A 1,470-nucleotide genomic window follows, 5' to 3' on the forward strand; every position below is an offset into this window, starting at 1 on the left:
CCTAATGCAGAATGTCCCTACATCTGTCTTTTCTCCCTTCTATAGACCCTACAATAGCTGCATTCAGTCTGCTGCTGTTTCAAGGGTCATAGACATGAACTCTGCACTCAAACCAGAGAACTGCAAACTATGAAGTAGTGCAATAATAGATTCCCAGATGATGGATACCTTTGCAATTCCCTGACTGAAGTAGGTAAAAAGATAAGAAATGACAAGCTAATCAATTTATTGAAGGTAATGTTTATGCTTTACTACAAAGATTTTTCCTTATAGATTGTTTCACGGCTCCTTTTACATCCTTGTTTCTTAGAGTATAAATGAGGGGATTCAGCATTGGTGTTATTACAGTGTAAAACACTGAGGTTATTTTGTCCTGCTCAGGTGAAGAGCTTGACCTAGGTCTCATGTACATAACAATGGCAGACCCATAGAACAAAATTACTGCAGTCACATGGGAGGCACAAGTAGAGAAAGCCTTCAGCCTTCCATCCGCAGATTTGATTTTCAGGATTGTGAGAATAATGTAAACATAAGACACAGAAATTAAGGAAACTGGGATCATCAGTATTATTACATCTACTGCAAAAATCACAATTTCATTAACATGAGTATCGGTGCAAGCGAGTCTTAACATTGCAGGCACTTCACATAAAAAATGGTCAATTTGATTATGTCCACAGAAAGGTAACTGCAAAGTAAAAGCAACATGAACCACTGACAATAGGAATCCACTGATCCATGTAACAACAGCTATTGTGATACAAGTACTATTATTCATAATGACCGTGTAATTCAAAGGATTACATATTGCTACATATCGATCATATGCCATCACTGCCAAAAGAGCACACTCAGTTTCACCCAAAGAAAGGGAGATATACATTTGTGCTGCACACTCATGATAGGAAATTACTTTCTTCTTAGACAGGAAGTCTCTCAGCATTCTGGGAACAATTGTTGATGTGTAACAGATGTCCACAAAAGATAAGTTGCTGAGGAAAAAGTACATGGGTGTGTGGAGATTATGATTCGTTTTGATCACCATAATGATGAGGATATTTCCTGCTAATGTAATCATGTAAATAATTAGGAACACTACAAAGAGAAATATCTGTGTCTTTGGTTGACTAGAAAGTCCCAATAGGATGAATTCAATCAAAGAGGTGTGGTTTCTCCATTCCATTCCATTCATTTTGTTTTTTTCTGTCAAGATAAAGAGTCAAATATTATGCTATATATGGCAAATATTTTAGGTAAGCATTTGCTTTAATATGTCCTTCTAATTTCTTTAATTTTATTTTACCTTGGTTGTCCATGAGGATTCTTAGCCTTGCTTTAAAAGTAGTCTTTGGCTTCTTAAGCTAGCATTGTATTTTAGTGCTTAGAGAGAGATGATATACCCTGTTAATATTGTACAGTTTTTTTGGTGACTTACAATTGATACTATTTTGAAGGGACTGTATGCTGAGG

The 1,470-nt window shown here is 36.1% G+C and overlaps 1 protein-coding gene across 1 annotated transcript; it reads right to left on the minus strand.

Moving 5' to 3' along the window:
* Positions 1-241: 241 nt before the first annotated feature.
* LOC115475085 (olfactory receptor 2G3-like) lies at positions 242-1,183 on the minus strand. The gene has a single exon (XM_030210825.1). It carries the CDS (start codon positions 1,181-1,183, stop codon positions 242-244), a length of 942 nt encoding a protein of 313 aa, XP_030066685.1.
* Positions 1,184-1,470: the final 287 nt, after the last annotated feature.

Source organism: Microcaecilia unicolor, chromosome 7, assembly GCF_901765095.1.
Source record: "Microcaecilia unicolor chromosome 7, aMicUni1.1, whole genome shotgun sequence".
Taxonomy (NCBI): Eukaryota; Metazoa; Chordata; class Amphibia; order Gymnophiona; family Siphonopidae; genus Microcaecilia; species Microcaecilia unicolor.